This window comes from Amblyomma mixtum, chromosome 2 (assembly GCF_055824585.1).
Source record: "Amblyomma mixtum isolate Tamu chromosome 2, ASM5582458v1, whole genome shotgun sequence".
NCBI classification, from domain to species: Eukaryota; Metazoa; Arthropoda; class Arachnida; order Ixodida; family Ixodidae; genus Amblyomma; species Amblyomma mixtum.
Window position 1 is genome coordinate 10,298,016 of NC_143013.1, and position 18,924 is coordinate 10,316,939.

The window sequence follows — 18,924 nt, forward strand, 5'->3', positions numbered from 1 at the left end:
AAGTCTGGTTCACTCAGTATCGGGAGTACCAAGCTTTCGCGGCCACTGGCCATTTTTCACAAAGTTTGCACGATCGATATAGTCTCCCGGTTTATGATAGAAAACAAGTTTTAGCTCATTTCCTTTTAGTGTTTCATTGGTATGCATTGTCAATACTGTAGAGCGCAAGCTTCCTAAATAACGACTGAGAAGGTAAGCCCCCTCCTACTCAGAACTTCACGAACAGGAGTTCAGTGAGAAGCACTAGGAAATGAATGCACCCAGTTAATAACAAACAGTGGGCCTACTTGGGAAGTACAGTCTGCATGTGCTGGCAGGAGTCTTTAATTTTGCTCACAACAGTACCCCCTTTGCCAACAGTAACTAAGCAACAGGTTTTTTCTTCTCACCTTTATGGCACCCCTAAAGACAGAAAAGTGTCAACACACGAGGACAAGGGTTCACCTTACACAGCCACAGATCCAGAGCTTAAGGGTTACCATGAGTGCTTTGCTACACAGCTAACAAACAAACTACCATTGCCCAGTTACTTTTCGCAAAGGCTGTACGTGTTGCCAAATCAACTAAAATGCGATAAGTTCGTGCTGGACATACATGGAGGTAGGCCTCCCTGACCCCGAATCCAGAAACATTGCTGCTAAAGCCTCTCTCGTACGTGGCCACACAATGCATTGCGAACAACCGTTGCGGGTGTATAGTTGTGTGGTCAATCAGGAGAATGCTGCTCGGGATGCAAATGTAGAGCATGAATAAAATAAAAAGCAAGGATTGCAACCGACAGTTTGGCTCTGCTAAGATGAACAGCCAGTCGTCCAGCTACTGTAGACAGATACAACTCAAGAACACGGCGGCAGATGCCCCTCAAAGGAGGCCCTCCAGCCAATGGCGTCGACAGATTTTCAGAACGCTGTAGTTAATACGATTAAGCTCTGGTTATTTTTCATTCAACTTCCACTCCCTACGATTTCACGCTAACTGACCCAAGGGGATCAGTGTACGGGGGAGAGGGGAAGAATCGGTCGACGCCACTGGCCGGGGGGCCTCCTATGAGGGGAATTTGCTGCTGTTTTCTCGAGTTGTATCCGACCATAGCACCTCGTCATCCTACCTGTTCTGTGTAAAATAGGTTTAATTTTCATGCATTTCCATTGCACAACAAGCATGTCGCCAAAAGCGAATGATTTTTAAATCGTTTAACAGCTCCGGCATGGCGAATTCCCTATTATGATATGGTTGTTCCTGTTCTGAAACTATGAGAAGTCGGAAAGCCCACTTTCAATTCCCCAGCCCACAAGGAAGGTCCCCTTCACAGGCTACTTTGTTAGACATGACATCGGTGCCGGGCGCTCATTTGAATCCAACAAGGGCACCCGCTTGCTTCAAGAAGGCGTTCTTGCCATTAGGTCGTGCTCAAATGGTTAAGCATGGCATGAACGAAACCCTACATCATCAAAGTGTGCTCAATACCGAGATACACCATGAACCATCAAGGACCGAGTCCCTACCCACACAAGGTTCAAACCTTGGGAACACAAAACCGCTTGAGTTAGACAAGTGGTAGTACAGACAAGTCCATTTATAACAATACTGGTTATAACAATATATCGGATATAACAATGGTCGGTCATGGCACCAACAGCTTTGCCACGTGTTCTATGGTAAAATAAACTCCTTATAGCAATGCTGTCAAGGCACATTACTGGTTATAACAATTAAATCTGGTAATTGAGTGTCAACTATTATAGAAAAAGAAAGAAGGAAATGCTACAACCACACCAGCAAAACCATGCTTACAACACAAAAGCGTGCATGAGTGGGGCCGACCAATGGACTAAGCTGGCGCAACAACGCCACGAAAGCAAAAGAGGCAGGCGTCATCGCGTCAGGAGAGCTGCTGCATTGCTGCATTGACTACGCACGCCATGCGTACCCCTAATCAGTCAGTGCAGCGCGCGTGCTGCAGCCAGCGCGGTTTTTCTCTTGTCAGCTGTCACCGCACCCTTGGTTCTGCATGCTTCTTGAATTTCCCATAAGAATAGCTTCCAAAAAGCTGGCTTGATTCCTGTGACGTGGAGGTGCGCAAAGCTCCCGGTGGCGCAGTGGTGGCGGTGCTTTGGTCATCGGTGAACGGTGAACATTGTTCCGGTTCCCTGAAGTTCGAATTAACGAGCTTTTACAGGCATTAGAACAATCAAACCCCTCCGGGTATTTACTGTCAATAAATGCTCTGAAGTGTGTCATCTTTTCTTTTTTTTTTTGGCACAACCCTGTTATAACAATTATTGGTTATAACAATGGTATTTCCATGGCACTTGAATATTGTTATAAGTGGGCTTGACTGTAATAAACTTTAGTTTGGACAGTAAAAACTTGAAAACAATTTGTAGAATAACATTAGTGTGTTCAGTGAAAAAGTTGCCACAGTTTAAATTTATGCTTATGTGACAAAGCTCACGGAATGCCGAGCAGTTACGCATTGAACCTTGAAGCACTGTAAGAAGGCAAGATATTTCCCCACTGGCGTAGTGTAACCAAAGGCTTACATCGAAGCGGAGTGGCAAAACACATGAGGGGAACAATGCATGGAGGGCCATGCCTTCCACACACTCCCGAGACGTCTTAAGGCAGAGCACCGGTTGTGGAATGTCGCTTGAAACACACACCATTCTTGAATGGACGTACACAGCCTAGCACTCATGCATCCATCTCACCGCACTCACAGCTGTGCGATAGGCTAAATAGCGTCACAAACCGAAGGCACGAAAACGAAACTATGCGAGAGGCAGCACTTTTTGTCATCTACTTTTTTCTTGTCTCCTGCAGCTTAAAATAGAGTTTCTGGATTCTAATATATGCAAATTGTGCACAATGAAAGCATGTGCCATGAGCCCACTGCAAGAGAATGCACGCGTGCAGCAGCTTTGCCCGTTCCATATCTTACAAAGATGCATTTCCAAGCGCCGCTCTCATGATAGAGTGATCAAAACTGATTGCAGCACTAGCATTCGATCACATTCTTCGAAGATGCGTTCATGGACACTCAGTGGCTACGGTGCTCGGAAGCCTCGGCTGCTGACCGTAAAGGCGGGGGTTCGATCTCGGCCCCAGCGGTTTCATTTTGGTGGAGGCGGAATGCTAGAGGCCCGCATGCTGTGTGATGTCAGGGCACGTGGAAGAACCTCAGGTGGACGAAATTTCCGGAGCCCTCTACTACAGCGTCCTTTATAGCCCGAGTAGCTTTGGAACGTTAAAACCCCATAGACTAAACAAGCTCATTGACAGCGCCGTGGGCCGACACTATGACGTGCAGCGTGGTGCTGAACCTCATTTTGTAACACGCGAAAGACGACCGCGTCACCTTCAATAGATTGCTTATATACAAGGCTTAGTAGTATTACCGCGCGTGCTGGTTCCACAAGGAAAGAGCAAGTGATGATACAAGTGAGAGATGCTACAAATAGTGAACGCTGTCTGGAATTCACAATGGTTAGCCAGTTAGTTAAGGGGCCGTCCACCGACCAAAAAGTGTCACGAGATTAAGGTGGAAATGAAAAGAGCGTGCCTCAAATTGTAAGAACTGAGCCCTGCAATGTCAAAGAAAAAAAGATTTATAATTTTAATTTAGCATTGAAAATCACATAAAACACCAGCTTGCGGTCAAACCTGTCATTATCACTGTAGCCGATGATGTGACAGCTCGGTAAAATATCACTTATTTGTTTTAAGTCCACAGTGTTTTTTTCTTTCAGGAGTGTTCGTCACGTTTTATTATAGTTTACACTCTCTCTAGTGCGCCCTTCGATGAAAAGTAACGCTCCCTTTGCATCGTCAACCATGTGCTTTTAGTTTTTGTAGATAGATGGCGCCACAGTTTAATTTCTTGGTTGAAGCAGCAACCACGGTCTACTAAAACTTCGTCAGTGAAGAGTAATTCAATGTGCTGTAACAGTTCTGGGCGTGTAAACTGAAATGGATGCTACTCTATATATTAAAGATATCTCATTGCAGTCTGGCGGGTGAGAGTTATAGTATTAGTTTTTAGTACCAAACTTTTGCCGACGTGCCATCACCATTGCGCTTGCTGACCGTTATTTCCAGCATTGGGATACATAAAACTGAATGCTTGCACCGATATAAAAATTCTTGGCAAAAATTTCCTACAGTGTTTCCACTAAAAAACCATTGTGGAGCATAGCACCTTACACAGCAAGCTCTCCATTGTGCTGAAAAAAACTGGCTCCTTAAAATCCAGTGTTCTGTCCCTTCAAGTGCAGTGGATCATGAAACCTACAAAGGTCAAAGGCTTCAAGCATATCCACAAGTGTTCAAAATTAAGACTGCTTTGTTGCCAACTGGCTGCAGAGACAGTCACATTTGTCTGCACTCAGGCCCCATAACCAACATGAACATCTAGGGCTAAGTGCATAAGGTGTGAAGTTAACTCTTTATTGTCAGAAAAGGAAAATGACAAGGTGCCTACAGCTTTGCAATCATAAAATTTAGGTACGGTGTGGGAGCTGAACAGCTTTAACATGAACTAGCAATGGTGAAGCAAAAGTCTACCAGGTAGAACAGAATATGGTATGATACAAAGTGTCATATAACAAGGCATGCACTGATCAACAGAGACGGGCAGCTTCTGACAGCACTACGGGGCGGGGACCAGCTCATATATTCAGGAACAAAGCACTACACGAAGGCAGAATTCCTTAATGTCCCAAAACTAGCTCAGGATAAAAGCCTCGTTCACACAGATCTCAAAAAGAAAAAAGAAAAGTCACTCTATATACATGAAATTATTCTAACAGAAAGTTTGTTGAAAAGCACAGCTCAGCACCTTATTATAAGCTCATACTAATTTTTGTATGCTGAAACTAAGGCATCCATCTGCTTTCATTTCAACTCCAGATCGCCCAAAACTAAGGTGAAATGATGTCTCTATTACCTAAAGTTCAAACCAACACCAATGTAGTGATAACTGCATTAAGAGAACATTTATACCTTTGTGGTCCACACAAAGTAATATTTGTCGTTTCTATTCATAACAACCGGAGTGCATCCGTGCTTTCAAAAACTGCATGCAACTTTTATATACTATGCAAAGAAGTTCATCTTTTTCCCATCTACTTCATACCTAAAAAAGTTTGCATTTTGCCAGCGCATAAAAGTTACAAGTTTGGGTTTCAAAAACACAGCCGTGCATTACATTGTGTAAAATGTGCAGGCAATAATGTTCTCATTTGGGAGAAGAAAGCATCAGGGTACAGGTAGTTTTTAGAAAAAAAAAATTAACAGCACTCAGGATGTGCCACGGTCAAGTTATGAAATTTATTAGGAAAACATGAAGATTTCCTCTGTGATAATGTTGATGGTGACATGTAACCACACATTGTTGTCTACATGCCGAATAAGCTGACGCATGTGGAAAATGTGCGACACAATTTTTTGAGGCAAAGGGGGTGAGCTCGTGCACAACAACACAAAAAAAAAAGACGGATGAAGAAAAGTAAGGCTTAGGAAGCATAAAATGACGACAGTGGGCAGGGGGAAATGACAGCAGTAGCGCAGGAATTATGACAGTATGCAGCTGACAACATACGGTGACTTGTACCAGCCATGGGCCGCTTCTCTGGTGGATGTATGTACCACTAAATCTGGGCCTCGGGTGGATGCACAAAGACCCAAAGTAACATGCAATTAAGGCCTTTGCTCACCATAACGAACAATTCATAGCATTACATGCATTTCGCTTCTCTCTTTTATGTACACATACTACATTTTCTTCTCTTCAATATTTCCATTCTTACCTGCAGTTTACAAACAACTAAATCTTGCATTATAAACAAACACGAAGCAAACCAACATGTTCGCTGGCTACGTTGGCAGGATGCGATGGTGAGGAACAATAACGATACCACAGTCACAGTACACAGAAGCGAGTCTCTTCCATGCATCGCACAAGAAGCAACAACAAAATGCAAGGCAAGGTTGGAAAAAAAAAAAAAAAAAAGAAGGAAGAGAGGAAAGTATTTTCCTCATTATGCATTTTGAATGATGCCCGACAGGAGTGAGCTATGTGAAACAGCCGCTCAGCTGCGATGTATGGAATGATGGGAAGGGGGTCGACGCTGGATCACGTGACTCTCCGGCGTTTCCTCTCCACTGGTGCTGTAGCAGGAGGGGGAGGAATGCGACCTCTTCGAGAAACACCATTGACACTACTATCATTCGGTGTTTTCGGTGACGCTGCAAAGGAAGGAGCAAACATTCCTCAGAACAACAAGCCACGATCTGCAACTTTCAACACAGAAATTGGTACTTTTCATGTCTATTGCATTTTGACACATTTCAGATATTGAATGCACCCCGATTTGTTCGATCTGTTTTGCATGTCGCTTTCCATACTGTTTGGATGCTCCACCTTATTCATATTTTGATTAATTTTACATTTTTGCCACCTTTGGGTGTAGGGTGTGTGCACCACACTCAGTTGCGTTTTTCATGCTGAAAGTGCTGACGTACAGAGTATGCAGCACATCGCCATTTCTTTTTTTTATTATTATTTCCCTTCTAACCTCTACCTCCCTGTTCTCTATACTCCCCTCTTTCCTTTCTGCAGCAGCGGAACATTATGCCCATTCCAGGCAAAATTTTCTGCCACTTTCTAGTGCTCGTGTCTTGAGTGTATACTTTCAAACTATACAATAATGAGTTGGCAGGACAAAAAAAAAAAAGTCGTTGGCAGGTGGCCAAGAAAAATGCAGAACTATGGCACTGCAAAAGACAAATCTATCGCAAATTGAACAGTCGCTGCCAGAGGGCTGGTGTGCTTTGTGCAGTAGGCAGGCAAAGCGTTTCTTGGTGTTGCGAAAAAGTGCTCCTTGGTGCAAAACAAAGTGCAACCCCGGGTTGTCACTGCCTGGGTTGTCACCAGTACACAGTAGAACCTCTATGACACATTTTCTAAAAGAATGCTTAGAAAAAATCATTATGCGGGAAAACACATGAACCAAAACCAATGTTTTAGAAAAATGTGACCCATGAATAAGCACAAGGACATTGCCACTTTCACTGCATATAATTCATATTAATTCAGTATAACCGGGATCTATTCATTATCAAAATCACTGTTTTCAGATGGCAGTTTACTGCTGCTGTGCTGATGCTCTGCTTCATGAGTCCTTGGCCCCCTAAGGTTAGCAGAACCCATGGCTCAGACCACACGTTAGCACACAGGCGCTGTTCTCTGATGCTTCAGCCCATTGCACTGACGCAGCGCAGAGCAGCTGCCCTGCCACCTGCCGAACAACTGCTGACGCCGCATGCCCTCAACGCACCTATTCGTCACTCGATTTCAATCAAATTAGGTGCACTTATGAATGCACTTATCAGGAAATCCCACTATCCAGGAACACATTAGCCCATGTCACAAAGGCCCTTCCGATCCCAATTAAATTTTCTAATATAATTCGAATATTATATTTTTGGTATTCGTATTCGATTCGAAATCCAAGTATTCGTGTTCTTTTGAATATTCGACCCGACGCGAATATTCGTATCTAGCCGAATATTTATTGTGAGCACCGGCGTTCATTTCGATCCGCAAGCCCTATCGACAGAGACATAACAACAAGGCGGCGCCCAGCAACGTTACTAGTAACGTTAGCGCCCAGAGCAATGCGCATTCCTTCCTCCAAGATACTCCAAGGCCCATGCCGTAGCTGACTGCGCTGGTGAGCTGCTTTGTGGCTATACCTGCGAAGCTGGTATATTCAGAGCTGTGCAAGTGCCTCACAATACGTGCGAGTTCAGTGTCAAGTGAGAGGGCATTTTCTGTGGCTGGAGGATTCATTTGAGTTAGAAGGGACTGCTTCTGCCTGACCATGTGGAGCAGAGGGTTTTCCTTCACGACAACCTTCTATGTTCATCCCAGCAACGCGCGTTGGTGCTGATGGCAAGCTAGCCTTAATCAATGCTGTGTACCAGCCATCTTCTCTGATATTTCCACTCTTTTAAGAATAACGTTCGAGTCTGATACTCTTCGTGCAGCCACACACACCTTTTGTGTTCATTTAATCATTGATAGTTGAACTGTGATGTTCTTGGGTGCTCAAATAAATGTTTTCTAGTGGTTAAATGCGTCTGTCCTTGATTATTCGATATTCGATTCGATATTCGAAGCCAAGTATTTGTATTCGATTTGTATTCGAAGAATTTGATATTCGCACACCCCTAGTTGCTACCCGTTCCCACCTGATCCCGATCGGCAAGTTGGCCTGCTAAACGACAGGTGGCACTGCATGCACATGTAGTTGAATAAACGGAGGCAAACAAATGCTTTTGTAACAAAGGAAAAGTATAGAAAAACATGCATGATCAAAAATCCTGTGCCTGCAATACAGCTACAGGAGTTCCCATTCCAAACACACGCCAAACACAATGATGCACGGGTGTGCTGCGTTTGCTTACTGTGCAGGCAGGTGGGCAGCACTGAAAGTAAAAACACAATGTTGAAAACAAGCTGCTCATGCTTTTAGTTATGCGAACTGGGAAGTCGTTTAGACAGGGAACATATCAACGAGGTTCTACTGTATATAACACAAATAAAGGGAGGTCATGGCAAAATTCGAAGCACCCACCTGGAGGGTACCTGCTGGCCTGCATGACTGGCAGTGACTGACGCCTGGGCGAGTTCCTCACCAGGTCCTGCACAGGAGGGAACGGTAGCCGCTCGTCCTCGTTGCCTGTGTTCTGCAGCCGTGCAATGCCCTCATCGACCTTCGCCAGTTCCTTCTTGAGCTGCTCGTAGTCCTTCTTCTTCATCACAAACGTAGTGTCCTTCTGCTTCTGCTTGTCGAGCTCTGTCCGTGCATCTCGCTGCTTTTTCATGGTTGCACTCAGTTTCTTCAGCAACTCTGGAAGTTGAGAACAAGCATGCACCTGAAGCACAACAGCAATAATAATAATAATAAAAAAAAAACAGAAACGTATGCAAAACACAACCGCGAATTCAAAGAGACAACTGCAACGTTGCAAACTGTAATCAAAGCAAGGAAGACTGCAATTGTGCCTGCCATTATTTGCACCCAAACAAATGAAATGCTGCGAGCCTCAAGCTTGAACATCAATTCAACCTCCCATTGCATTGCTCTCCCACGACGGCTGCTAATTGCAAAAAGATGGCAGGCTTCTTGGCACTGGCAAGCTGCCCTGATTTAGACGAAAGTAAGTTCAACACCACTACTACGGCTCCTCACAATGATGCTTCAGGCACTCGCAGGTGTCATGACAGATGCCTAGGGCAGAACTACAGACAACAACAGCATGTTCCCTATCCTTTTTTTTTTATTTCTATAACCAGGTTAAACAAGTGCAGCTTCCTCAAGTGCAAATTAATCAATGCTGTTCTACAGGGAGCAAAAGTTTCTTGTCATTTTGTCTGAACTTTCTGCAGCAGGCCAGCCATTCTGGTGGCGGTTACTAGCCTGTTCCTTCTTCTCTTTTTATTTTCTTATATCAAACCAACTCATAACGATAATGCACTGGTTCCAATCTTACCTTCAGTTAGGGCATCGATAACCAACTTCTGTTTCTAAACCATGCCTCTCACTTCCCACCTCCAACTGCCACACCCATTATATTTTTCTTCTCAAAACTTGCTGTGACAGCCTTGCAGTAAGCTTTCTCACCACCTCCAAGTTCCATTCCCATACACAAGTAGTGGCAGCTTATGCACTGGCTACATAATTCAAACTGTAAATTGCGGGGTTTACCGTCCTGAAACAACACATCGGCATGAGGGATGCCGTGGTGGAGGGCTATGCATTACTTTAGACCGTGTGCGGTTCTCTAACAAGGCGCACTGACACTGCCTAGGAGCAGGTGGCTTTTACATTTCGCCTCCATCAAAAAGCGGCCGGCACTGAACCTGGGTCCTTCAGCTCAGTAACCAAACATTCTAACCGCTGAGCCACCGTGGTCAGTTTTCCCTGCTGAGAGGCATCAGTGAGCTGCCATTATCTGCTACTGTTTAGAACAACGCATGGCTCCACAGAAAAGAGTGTGAAACGCAACAAGAAAACAACAAGGGACACGCCACATGGCTGCTTTTTTTTTGGCAGCCTCGTCTGGCCACTCACGGATTTGTTCCTGCACGCGGTCCAGGTCCTTCACAGGTGGCTCGCCAAAGACATTGCCCTGCAGCTGGGCCAAGGTGGGTGCCCTGTTCTGGTGGCCACCAAACTTACCCGTGGAGGCTATGCGCTCACCCGTCTTGGCCAGGAGCGTGGGGCACGCGCAAAACTTGGTCACCTGCATTTCGCGTGCAGGAGGCACAGCCCATGTAATGCAGCAGTCAGCACAAGACCTTCCGCTCAACCCGATTTCCCACACAAGGAAATGTTTACAGCAACACCTAGCCGGGCACAAAGTCATATATCTACAGAAGATTGATGTACACCCCTTTTTTGAATCTTTGTCAGCAAAAAAAAAAAATCCCAGCCTAACTCACCAAGAAGGCATGCAACAGTCATATTATTGCAATGATTTAATTTTTTTCAAATTCTCCTCAAAGTACAAGCAGCGAACAAGTGACGAGCCCACAGTCCCAGCACACTGTAAGAATGGAACCAAGCCAGCAGGCTCAAATGATCCGGATTTCCGAGTTAATGGCGGTCAAATTGACAAGGCTTTTCTGCACTGACAAGCAAGCAGAGCATCCCTTACCTCTGTCCTGTATTTGGTGGCATCATCAAATGTGTCCAAAACAATGGTGTCCCCAATGAAGTTCGCAAAAACTGGGAGTAAAGCAAGAGACAAACAAACCAAAATGTCACCACTACAAATTCATCAGGGTTTTCATGGCTAGTGACAAGCACAAATAAAGCCAGACGTAAATCGCCCGCTACAATACCCACCTGTCCGACAGGTTTCTGCGTCCTTCCGGAATATGAAGTAGTCCAGGGCAAACTTGGGGTTTCCTGTTGGGTTGAATGACTTGTTCCTCAGATGAGGCAATGCCCTGAAAACACAATGGTAATGCTTCTTGAAAGTTAGCCCATGGCCAAAGTTTCCAAGAACTGCCATAATCAAAATGTTTATTTCCTTCAAACTGAAGTAGCCGGAACAATGCAATTACAAACTAAAAGGCGACATTTCGTGAACATCAAACAGCAGTGTAACACATCAAATATAAACCAATAAAAAGCTTCAGAACTCTACCACAAAGTTTTACATCAGCTTGATGCATGTGAGCTTTTCAAACCAAAACGGGTTAACTGATGTCCTGCGCTAAAAATGACACTCGTATCCTTCACAAGTAGTTCCATCAGACAAAACATATTCCACCACTCAGTACAGGTTTCATCCTAAGACAACACTCTCATGAACATTATGAACACAACTTACTTTGAGGTATTCCTCTTGTAGATAGAGTCCAGAGCAATAACTTGCTGCTTCCCATTAGTTTTTCGGTAGATATCCTTGGCCTGAAAAACAACAGGAGCAATCAAGCACCAGGTCTCAAGAAATTACTGTTCCAGTTAGCCAAGAGCAAGAAACAGTTTTCATAAAAGAAAGAATAAAAGCGCTAAAAGTGCGTCCTCTCGGATCAACGCCAGCAGCAGCAATGTCACGTATTTTCCATGTTGTAGATCTCAGCAGCCCACAGTGGCTTTACTCTAGCAACGCTCAAGATTAACAACGGACAACCGACGCTTAAGGGGGGACACTGGTCTTGAAAAAAAAATTTTTATTAATGAAGTCACAGTTACAAAATCTTCAGGGAATATGTATTTTTGTGTGCCGATTCTAAATATGTCATTTAATTTCATGTAAAACAATTCCTTGAGCACTTATGCACTTTTTATGCTAGTATTTTGCGGAGAGTTTTGGAGAAAATTTGCTGCAGGAAACTGGCTGAAATGCATGCGATTGGGTTCTCTTGACACCAAGGAATACAATAAGGGTGAAATTGTCTTCCTGCCTATCATAGAACTTAAGTTATAGAGTTTTGAAGTTGTCGCTTCAGAAATGAGAAGGAAAGTGTGAATTCCTGCTTATGAAGTGGCAGCTTCAGTACCCTATTACTCAAGTTATATGAGAGCCAGGATGATAATTTTACCCTTATTGTATTCCTTGGTGTCGAGAGAACCCAATGGCATACATTTCAGCAAGTTTCCTGCAGCAAATTTTCTTCAAAACTCTCCGCAAAATACTTGCATAAAAAGTGCATAAGTGCTCAAGGAATTGTTTTACATGAAATTAAATGACATATTTAGAATCGGCGCACAAAAATATATGTGCCCTGAAAATTTCATAACTATGACTAAATTAATAAAATTTTCTTTTCAAGACCAGTGTCCCCCCTTAAAATGAAGATGACACCACTGCTGTGACGCACCACTGGCCATCATTAGCCTGCTAACGATGGGAGCGAACACCATTTTCAAATGCTTCCATGCCTCTTTTTTTTTTTTTTTTGAAAACGTAGCACCCGGGAACATAAAAGAGGAGTTCTACGAGGTACTGTCAAAAGCAGAAGTGGTGTGCATCCATGCAAACTCTGCTCAGACTTCACCAGTCACATTTTTCTGGCAGCAACTGCTGTCGAGATAGGCAAGAAGGCGACTGCTTATCAGGCTTATCAGTTTTTTGTCGTTTCAATCTGTGGCACTCCTTGCCCACAAGTGTCACGAGACCGGTGAGAAGCACAACTGTACTTGGCACACACCACTTTTTCTCACCAAAGTACATGCTGGAGACTTGTGGACAAACCTTCTGTGGTAGTCCTTCTTGTGAGCAACATATCCACAAGGATACACAGCACTGAAGTCCTGAAGTCAAATGTCTTGTGTTCTTTTCCCCATCCTTTATTGAAGTCCCCATTTTCTTAAATATTTCACGACGCAAAAGCTGAGCTACAATGCTTCAAGAACAAGCAAACCTACTTTTGCACAGCACCATAACAACAAAAATCTAGGACACACGTTCTCCTCTATTTCACTCTCCTCAACTGCAGTTTAATATGCAGAGCATAATAACTTATAACAATATGCAATCTGGACTGATGCCCCTGCCTGTCAAAGTGACAGGTATTCTAGTGAATGAAAAACCCAACAATTTGAGCAGTACATGAGCTTGCAAATATACCTAAACTAACACTGCTTGCTAGCAGAAATTGCTCTTTTGAAAAAATATGCACCAAAGTAAACCCGACACACATTTCAGCACCATGGCCATCGTGCACCAATGTCAAGAGTTTCAGTTATGCCAAAATACAGCTCTAGAAAATCCCAAACACATGGGCAGTGCATCTTTCTATGACATGAAATGGAATGTGTGAAGGTGCAACATGTCCCCATGCTGCAGCAAAAGACATTTCCACAGACATGTGTCATGTACCACTGCCTGTGGGCCAATGCTCAACAATGCTTGTGGAAGAAACCAACTACTGGAGTCAATGCCCCAGCTACAGTAAAAGCTGAACTAAGGCATGATGATGCTGATTGTTTTAGTCATGACAGGCTCTTCAGGCACTCAGTGGTTGCATGCTGGAGACACACTTACTCACCTTGTCCATAGTTTCGGTGACCACGACGTCAATGTCGCCCCTCATGTGCCAGGACAACACAGCAGAAACATCATCCTCTTCCACCCAGGCAAGATGGCCGATCTGCCAAAGGTGTACATTTCGCCGTAAGAAGGACAGACTCCAGTATTAAACATGTCAACATTTCTGACACATGTAAAATCTCGTTACAATAGACACTTGGTTATAAGAGACATTTGAAAGTGGTTTGGTTGGTTTTCCTATTATCTGCCATGTTAACAACATTGCATACAAGAGACATGGTTACAAGAGACACTCGGTTACTACGGACAACTTTTTTGGGTCCCTAGAGTAAATTCTTCACTATTTAGAAGAGACACAACCCAGATACGCTCATGCAACGTGGCCGACATTGTACCAACTTACTTGTATGCTCTGCACTTTTCATTCCCTTGCCTCGATTCATGTCACACATCACATAGTTGCAATTACTGTCTCGCTGCACCAAAATTGCCATATCACAGACTGCATGTCCTCATCGAGAGATCGTGAACTTCCTCTTCAGCTACTTCACGGTTACAGCCCCGACGATGTATTCAAGCCGGATGAACTTATCTAGTCCAACACCTCAGTGTTTTTAGAATTTTTGGTTACAAGAGACCTTGGTTATAAGAGACATCTTTCTCAGGTCCCTTGAGTGTCCCTTGTAACGAGGTTTTACTGTATAATATTTCACAAGGGAAGCAGAGATGCTAGGTGCAAGCAGAGAAGAACTCAATAAAGTCGTAATTACAACACACTTTCCCTGGCAATAATGTTATGTGATATCGCAAGCCATGAAAACCTGTGGACGCAAGAGAAATTTTAAAAAAGTCCACATATGATTACAAAAAAAAAATAGTATAAATGACTTCATGGTTTCATGGAGTTTAACATACCAAAGAGCCTTGGGCTATGAGGCATGCAGTAGTGTGTATAAATGACTTCATCAGTGTCCACATAAGAATGCACATCATACAAAATCAACTAAATAATTATTTGCTCATACAATACTGCAGGCCATAAAGATCCAAGCAAAAGTGTGATACCATACAGTACACCAGCGTTACACAATGCTATATAAGGGAAGTGCGACATGATATGATTTCATCAATAGTGGTAGAACAGTTCAAATCGTTCAACAGCACACAACACAGCATCGGGGAATATATACTGCCAGTAACAGCTACATACCCAGTCTACAGGCAGAAACTGCAATGAATAATTACATTTGGCATGAACCAGCATTGAATGAAAAGATTCTCGGCAGTTTAAAAACTTCTGAACCACTCCTAGGACAACGGAAGCTGATGCATCTAGCAGGCAGTAAGCCAGTGCGAAAATCAAAGTTACATGGTCCCAAGTGAAATGGAGGTATGACAAACAAAGAACAATAAAAGCTCCATTTCATTTTTCCCAATGCTTTTTTGAAGTTATTTCTACTGTCAAAGAGCAATCACCCAGGTGATGGCGATTCCCCCGCTCACTATGCTGCTGTGTGTTTAGGAAATATTTTACCTCGATGACATGACTACTAAGTAGGGATGCGCGAATATTCGAAACTTCCAATAGTTTGTGAATAGTATTTGCTATTATACTCGCACTAAACTTTCACTATTTGAACTTCATAAACCTTCAGAAATCACAAATTTACTGTCCGTCTAAACTAGTGGCGAAAGACTTAGTGAACACCTAACTTAACCTCAGACGTGCGCCACCGTATCGCGTACAGCGTGGATCACACGCTGGGACATCTAACAACACGGTTTCATTTTCTTGGCTTCGGCTTGCAACAGCGTTTGGACCTACCATGGGGCTTGCGGTCCAGCAAAACCAGTAAGCAAGGGCAAAACGGGCTATGTGTCGTCGTGAAAGCTGCATTTTGGGGAGCAGTTCAAAACCAGCACTTTTGTCTTCACACGTCAGGAGGGAGCGTGGAGAGAATGATCCCACTCGCATTACACTCATGTTGCTATTCTTGTATCCGTTTCGCGAGCTGTCTTGTTGCGTTTTGCCAGCGGCACTCTACGCCTGGCCCTTTCGATAATCAACTGCTGATGTTGCTCCTCCAGAAAGAAGATATGTGCAGATACCTTCTGACCACCTTACAATTACAATGCTTTACGACAGCATTCAAATCAAATCAAATCAAATCGTCTTTATTTCTCTCTCAAGGAGAAAAGGGGGTGACGGGTAAAAGCCGCATGACTGCGGCTTGACAAAGCCCGGCCCCCTCTATGTACAGTTCGGCAGTATTGCTCGTGCACATACAGAATTAAATTTCACACTTCCTCTCAGACCTAAAATTTTGCACCCTACAGAACAAAATCACTCCAAATGAAAGCACATGCAGTTTTAAATACATTCGAAACACACATTCTAGAACACATCAGGTTTTAAACATAATAAATTTCAAACACACTCAGATTAAAACACGTTCAGTTCAATAATTTTCAATTTTTTTTAAGAAACACACATTCTAGAACACATCAGGTTTTAAACATAATAAATTTCAAACACACTCAGATTAAAACACGTTCAGTTCAATAATTTTCAATTTTTTTAAAATTCTGGAAAAGACGTTACCTTTAGTAGTAGCAGAAATTAAGACATTTTACAGCAAAAAAGCACCAATAAAAAATAAAAGGCACCAAGAAAAACACAAAACGCAATCATACAAGAGAATCATGTGATGTTGGCTGCAAGGAAATGTGCATGTAGCGCTCGTAATGACAATTTTTCCGGGAAGGTATCGATGAGCGCAAGGCTATTTAGAAGAATAGCAGCATGATACGAAATGGACTGGCGACCGTACTCTGTACGACAGTGAGGCACCACCCATGCGTCACTATGACGTGTATTGTAAATGTAAGTGCGGGGGCGAAGGTTTAACAAATTCAGGATGCTGTGATTGCACGCCGATACGGATGAGCGATATGTACAAGATAGACGGTAAGGATAAATGCATTCCGTGGGAAGAAGCTTATAGCGCAAGAAGTAATCGGAAGTGTGTGCATGACAAGGGACATTAGCAATAGCACGCAAGGCACGTTTCTGGCAGATTTTAAGTTTCTGTATGTTTTCTTTCGTTGTAGTTGACCAGACTAAATGGCAGTAGTTAAGTGTCGACAAAAATAGTGTGTTATAAATTAAGCGTTTAACTGTTGTTGGCAAGAAGTTGAGGTGTCTGTTTAGTATCCCGCAAACCTTATTAAGTTTGTTGCAAAGCCCATCAACATGCTTGTTCCAAGTTAGAGTTCAGAACGCTTCTTCATCATGTAGGCATTAGGTCAAACTGCGATGTTAGACTTTTTTTTTTTTCATTCAACGCAACTGCTATCCACAGCTGTACACAGTACATTAGTCTACAAAATAAAGTTAATCGACCAACACAGTTCTCACTTCGAGTTATTGACCAATTCGCTCTCGTCCTACCATAAGCTTGCCGTCCTGGTTAGCTCAATTGGTAGAACGACTGCTCCGGTGTAGCGGTGGTCCTGGGTTCGAACCCCAGACCAGGACGAATTTTTCTTTAACTACGAAGTTTCTGAGAAAGCTGTACAGCTTTCCTTTGTAGCCGTATGGCTGCGCTCGGGTGGATGCCAATGAGTAATTACTCCCTTATTATAAAATAAAGTTAACTTCCAAATTTATTGAATGCATGATAAACATAAGTGCTAGTACATTATGCCAATGATGGCTGAAAACAAGATTTCTTTGCAATATCTTTGTTTCTTTCCACAGTTTTGTTTTATGAGAACCATTCGTCTTTAGTTCGAATCACTTTACAGATTCTAAATTATTCGAAGTTTTTCGATTCGAATCACAATCATTTTTTTATTATTCGCATTCACTTTGTAACCAAAAACTCCACATTCACACATCTCTGGTCGTAAGACATCCTAACAATTCCAAGTTGTCTTTCCTTACTCACATAGAGGTGGCCCAGCATCCTATTAAGGTGAGATGCTGCTTCCACCAGTCTAGTATCTTATTGACACTGACAAGCAGTCAGCTATCATGAAATATATTATGTCAAACAAGCCTTTTGCACCAGCACAAAGAAAAAAAAGAAAAAGAGTTCCACTTAGGTACCTTCCCAAGCACACCAGGCTCCTCAGGGTAGGGCACAGGCTGGTAGGTACGCCTGTTCTTGTTGTCCAGCACCTGTTTCTGCTGCTCGCAGATCTTGAGCGCAGGGGCAACATGTTGCTCCTGAAGTGTGCAGGCAAGAAAGAAAGAAGGGAGGCATAAACTGATCAATGCTTCACCTTTCACGGCTCCCCACGAGACCCACCTCTTTGATGAAGTTGCTGTTGAAGCCTAGTCTCCTCAACTCGCCCCTGAACTTGGACTCTTCTGTTTGGGCGTCCCGAATAACAGCTGCAACAGAAGAATTTTGCTCGAAAAGCCCCGCTTATGAGGCATTCACTTGGCCTAACTGTTTCGTTTCATGCTAATGGGAGCCTCAGCAATGCACAGACCGAGAAAAAAAAATGAATTGGCGGCCAATCATACAATGTGACACCACAAAACTCTGCTAGCAGTATTCGTTTCACATTTCGCTTTCACAGTGATCGTCTTCATCATTGCATCTCTTAATCCGATTTCGCGATCACTTTTTTCGCTGCATGCGGACTTTTGGTGAGTGGAGACTCTTCGAGGATGGAGGTGGGTGAAGACTTCGGACACATAGACAGTGTCATTTTTTGCCAAATGAGGGCTACATCACAAAAGCAGCAGAAAATGCACTCATATACAGGACTGGTGCTGAATTTCTAAATGATTTTCATTTCATGTATTGAGCCACCTTGGCCATATACTTACGAGATGGATGAATTTAAAAAAAAAATGTTCCCTTAAGAGAAGGCATTTTCTTTCTGAACAGTTAGTCAAGTCTAGATACAGTGAAACCCCGTTACAGCGAACAAATAAAAACTAGTAAAATAGTTTGCTACAGTCGAACCCGGATATATCGAACCCGCATATTTCGAATTATTGGCTATATCGAACACACAGATTACCCCCTTGAAAATACTATGTAAAAGTATAGGACAGTTGCGTTGTATATCGAATTCCATTTTCGCCGGACATTGGATATATCGAACGCCGCGCCGCGCCCCTGGAAGGCGCGCTTTCCCCAAAGACATTCCTGTCCGGTCCTCAGCCGCCTCAGCAGAGAACATTTCCGCAGTCAGTCAGCAGGCGCAGGGCCCTTTTTTTTTTGTTCCCCGTTTTTGCGCCCCACCGGCGCGAGCTTTCCCGCTCCTCCTGTACCGCCGGCATGTGCTCCGTCAAGGTCATTGGAGCTCAGCGAAGAGAGAGCGCGGCATGGA

General features: G+C 43.5%; 1 protein-coding gene across 4 annotated transcripts in view; it reads right to left on the bottom strand.

Annotated features, from left to right (window-relative positions):
• Nucleotides 1–4,425: 4,425 nt before the first annotated feature.
• Nucleotides 4,426–18,924, bottom strand: part of LOC149358371 (structural maintenance of chromosomes flexible hinge domain-containing protein 1-like) — an 87,741-nt gene continuing 73,242 nt past the window's right edge. For 2 of the 4 annotated variants that reach the window (XM_089570430.1, XM_089570428.1), the window contains exons 41-50: nt 17,886–17,971; nt 17,684–17,803; nt 13,571–13,672; nt 11,407–11,486; nt 10,917–11,020; nt 10,726–10,796; nt 10,140–10,311; nt 8,640–8,915; nt 8,470–8,490; nt 4,426–6,246 (exon numbers count right to left, since the gene is read on the bottom strand). In XM_089570430.1, the coding sequence (XP_089426556.1) occupies nt 6,134–6,246; nt 8,470–8,490; nt 8,640–8,915; nt 10,140–10,311; nt 10,726–10,796; nt 10,917–11,020; nt 11,407–11,486; nt 13,571–13,672; nt 17,684–17,803; nt 17,886–17,971 (1,145 nt within the window). In that variant the 3' untranslated portion in view covers nt 4,426–6,133. The remainder of the gene's footprint in view (nt 6,247–8,469; nt 8,491–8,639; nt 8,916–10,139; nt 10,312–10,725; nt 10,797–10,916; nt 11,021–11,406; nt 11,487–13,570; nt 13,673–17,683; nt 17,804–17,885; nt 17,972–18,924) is intronic. The other 2 variants (XM_089570431.1, XM_089570429.1) reach the window with 1 other exon arrangement.